The 3,606-nt window shown below is 50.6% G+C and overlaps 1 protein-coding gene and 1 non-coding gene across 2 annotated transcripts; both read left to right on the top strand.

Moving 5' to 3' along the window:
• The first annotated feature begins 213 nt into the window (after positions 1-213).
• Positions 214-941, top strand: LOC126455878 (uncharacterized). Its single transcript, XM_050091638.1, has 2 exons — positions 214-408; positions 487-941. The coding sequence occupies exons 1-2, from the start codon at positions 214-216 to the stop codon at positions 751-753; spliced, it is 462 nt and encodes a 153-aa protein (XP_049947595.1). The 3' UTR covers positions 754-941.
• Positions 942-1,046: 105 nt separating this feature from the next.
• Trnas-gga (transfer RNA serine (anticodon GGA)) lies at positions 1,047-1,130 on the top strand. Its single transcript is given in 2 exon segments — positions 1,047-1,086; positions 1,096-1,130. It is a non-coding gene; the product is annotated as a tRNA-Ser (tRNA).
• The last annotated feature ends 2,476 nt before the right edge of the window (positions 1,131-3,606 follow it).

Here is a 3,606-nt window from a genome sequence, read left to right as displayed (position 1 = left end):
TTCATACGACCGTGGCGGGCGTTTGATATGGCCACGCATCGGACTTTGGGAGGCGCATCACGTCTGTCCTTCCAAGTACGCCGCCTCATTCGGCCAGCGCGACAACGGTCCTGCGCGCATCGCTACGGGGTCAATGCTAGCCGCCGGCTATAAAACCGCCCGCGGTGTCCGGAGCTGTTATCAGTCGCCAGCCGAACCCCCTCTGACAGCGACATGCAGCATCTCTTGGTGGTGACGGCTCTCGCCCTGCTGGCAGGTGGCGCTTCCGCTCGGCCAGAGCCGGAAGCCCCCTACCCGGCTTCCGGCTGGCGTCCCGAGGGCCGGCAGTTCTTCCTGCCCGCGTCGTCGCGGTCCGCCGGGCTGTACGCGCCGCCCCCGCAGTACGGCCCGCCGGCCACGACCACCGAGGCCGCCGAGACGACGACCACGGAGGCGGCCACGACCACGGAGGCGGCCGACGCGGACTCGGGCGCGGCCGGCGCGCGGTCGCAGGCGCAGCGCGAGCCGCTGGAGGACTCGGAGGCGGGCGTCTACTTCGTGCTGCTGCCCGACGGCCGGCTGCAGCGCATCGCCTACGCGCACGGCCCCGCGCCCGCCTCCTTCTCGCTGCTGCCCGAGCGCCTCACGCTGCCCGGCGCCGCCCCCGTGCCAGTCGACCCGGGCTACCTGGCCCGCTTCCACTACCAGGACCTGCTGCCCCAGGGGGCGCCCGTCTTCGCCTACCAGCAGGCCGGGCTCACGCGCATCGCCTGAAGCGCTCCGCGAAACAGCGTGGCACATCCATCTAAGGCTGTGAATCAATTCTTAGGTCTCCAGGTTCACCTTCGATTCACCAAAGAAACAAGTGCTGCTCTCTTAGATGATAAGAATATCACGATCATGCTCATTTACGATATGTATTCGCAATAAATATTACTTTAGAGCTATTCTTTGTACACAATTTCTTCTTTGCCAACGTTTTAAATAAATCTGTACATTCTTGATCACCAAAAGTAATATTTCTTTCATTTACGTAGCTACATTAGTCCTCTCCTCCTCTATAGCCGGCCGGGGTGGCCAAGCGGTTAAAGGCGCTGCAGCCTGGAATCGCGCGACCGCTACGGTCGCAGGTTCGAATCCTGCCTCTGGCATGGATGTGTGTCATGTCCTTAGGTTATTAGGTTTACGTAGTTCTAAGTCTAAGGGACTGATGACCTCAGAAGTTAAGTCCCATAGAGCTCAGAGCCATTTGAACCATTTTTTCCTCTATCCATGGAAGCAATCATGCAACGGGTCACCGACATTGCTCATCTTTTACGTGGTTTGCAAGTTGCCTGTCGCAATCACAACTTTCAGCAATATTCATGCAAAACACGTGAATTATGTGTGAAATCAGATTGTGTAAAAGTGCCAGTGGTGACCCATCTTTTCCTTTGTGTTTTTACGATTGTGTCTATAGCCCTAGGATACGTTTACGATGGGATTACTGTGTGGAACAGGAAAAATAACAGAAACTCAAGCCTTTAAAGCTATCAAAACGCGCTCACTGGCACCATGGCAAGAAAAAAAAACGGTTCAAAGGGCTCTAAGCACTATGGGACTTCTGAGGTCATCAGTCCCCTAGAACTTAGAACTTCCTAAACCTAACTAACCTAAGGACATCACACACATTCATGCCCGAGGCAGGATTCGAACCTGCCACCCTAGCGGTCTCGTGGTTCCAGACTGTAGTGCCTAGAACCGCTGGGTCATACCGGCCGGCGGCAAGCAAAAGAACCAATCAGCAGTTCATCCTTATACACAGGCATCTCACGATGAACAAAAGTTCGATACTGGTAATGTTATGGAACAAAATTGTCTTAGCAAAATGTCTTTACATTAGTGGCCAGTAGCTCTATTTGTATCATATATTTTTTCTTCCGCGTAATCTAAATCGCAAGCATACTGCAACGATATTACTGTACGAAGCAATCAATTACTGAAGGTTATTCACATCAAGCAACACGCAACAAATATCCTTGTTATTCTGCACATTCAAAAGTTTCACACTTTTTCTTGCGTTTATAGCGTGACGGCCGCGGTGGCCGATTGGTTATAGGCGCTTCAGTCCGGAACCGCGTGACTGCTACGGTCGCATGTTCCAATCCTGCCTAGGGCATGGGTGTGTGTGATGTCCTTAGGTTCGTTAGGTTTAAGTAGTTCTAAGTTCTAGGGGACTGATGACCTCAGATGTTAAGTCCCATAGTGCTCAGAGCCATTTGAACCATTTTGTTTATAGCGTGCTCATTATTTTTAACTTGTTGTCGAAGCTTTCGATATATATGGCATAATTCTGGATTTTCGAGTGCTCAGTATACATAAACAGTCGTAGTGCGCTGCTGTTCAATGATGCCTTATATATGTTGCAATATGTGCAAGCATACAATTTGCAGTGCAGTTTATTTTAGAATTCCGCACCTCAGTCGATAAAAGTGGAATACTTATAAGATCACTTTGTTCTTCGTCTCTCATTCTGTCCGTCTGTTAACACCATTTTATCTCAAGAACGGGTAGCTGAAATTAATATCAAATACTAAGGTGCACTTGTGCCAAAGTGCAGTACGATTAAAATGCATAAATGTTCCGGTAGACAAACGATAGTTTACCAGTATTGCTTATTATTATACGCTGAGGTCGCAGAAGTCACGGGATATCTCCTAATATCTTCTCGGACCTTCTTCATCCCTTGGTAGTGTAGCAACTCGACGTGGGGCGCACTCAACAAGTCGTTGGAAGGCCCCTACAGAAATTTTGAGCCATATTTCCTCTACAGCGAACCATAATTGCGGAAGTGCCGTTGGTGCACGATTTTGTCCACGAACTGACCTCTCGATTATGTCCCATAAATGTTCGATGAGATTCATGTCACGTGATCTGGTTGGTCAAACTATTCGCCCGAATTCCTCAGAATGTTATTCAAACTTGGTTCCAAATGTTCTTCAAACCAATTGCAAACAAATATGGCCCGGTGACGCGGCGAATTGTCATCCACAAAAATTCCATCGTTGTTTGGGAACATGAAGTCCACGAATGGCTGCAACTGATCTCCACGAAGGCGAACATACCGACTTCCAGTCAATGATCGGTTCACTTGGACCAGAGGACCCAGTCCATTCCTTGTAAACACAGCTGACACTATTATGGAGCCATCACGAGCTTGCACAGTGCCTTATTGACAACCTGGGTTCGTGGGGTCTGCACCACACTCGAATCCTACCATCAACTCTTACCACCTGAAATCGGGGCTCATCTGACTGGGCCACGGTTTTACAGTCGTCTAGGGCCCAACCTACAGGTCGCGAGACCAGGAGAGGCGCTGCAAGCGATGTCGTGCTATTAGTAAAGGCACTCGCGTCGGTCGTCTGCGGCCATAGTCCATTAACGCCAAATTTCGTTGCGCTGTTCTAACGAATACGTTCGTCGTACGCCCCACACTGATTTCTGCGGATATTTCATGGAGTGTTGCTCGAGTGTTAGCTCTGATATCTCTATGTAAACGCCGCTGCTCTCGGTCGGTAAGTGAAGGCCATCGGCCACTGCGTTGTCCGTGGTGAGAGGTAATGCCTGAAATGTGGCATTCTCGGCACA

Source organism: Schistocerca serialis, chromosome 2 (genome assembly GCF_023864345.2).
Source record: "Schistocerca serialis cubense isolate TAMUIC-IGC-003099 chromosome 2, iqSchSeri2.2, whole genome shotgun sequence".
Classification (NCBI taxonomy): domain Eukaryota; kingdom Metazoa; phylum Arthropoda; class Insecta; order Orthoptera; family Acrididae; genus Schistocerca; species Schistocerca serialis.
This window is presented reverse-complemented; position numbering and strand designations above follow the sequence as displayed.

What these genes read in the sequence shown, in the direction of transcription:
- LOC126455878 (XM_050091638.1), top strand. Translation starts at nt 214, where the DNA reads ATGCAGCATCTCTTGGTGGTGACGGCTCTCGCCCTGCTGGCAGGTGGC. An exon ending in CGCCGGCCACGACCACCGAG is followed by an intron (nt 409 to 486) that starts GCCGCCGAGACG and finishes GCCGGCGCGCGG; the next exon opens with TCGCAGGCGCAGCGCGAGCC.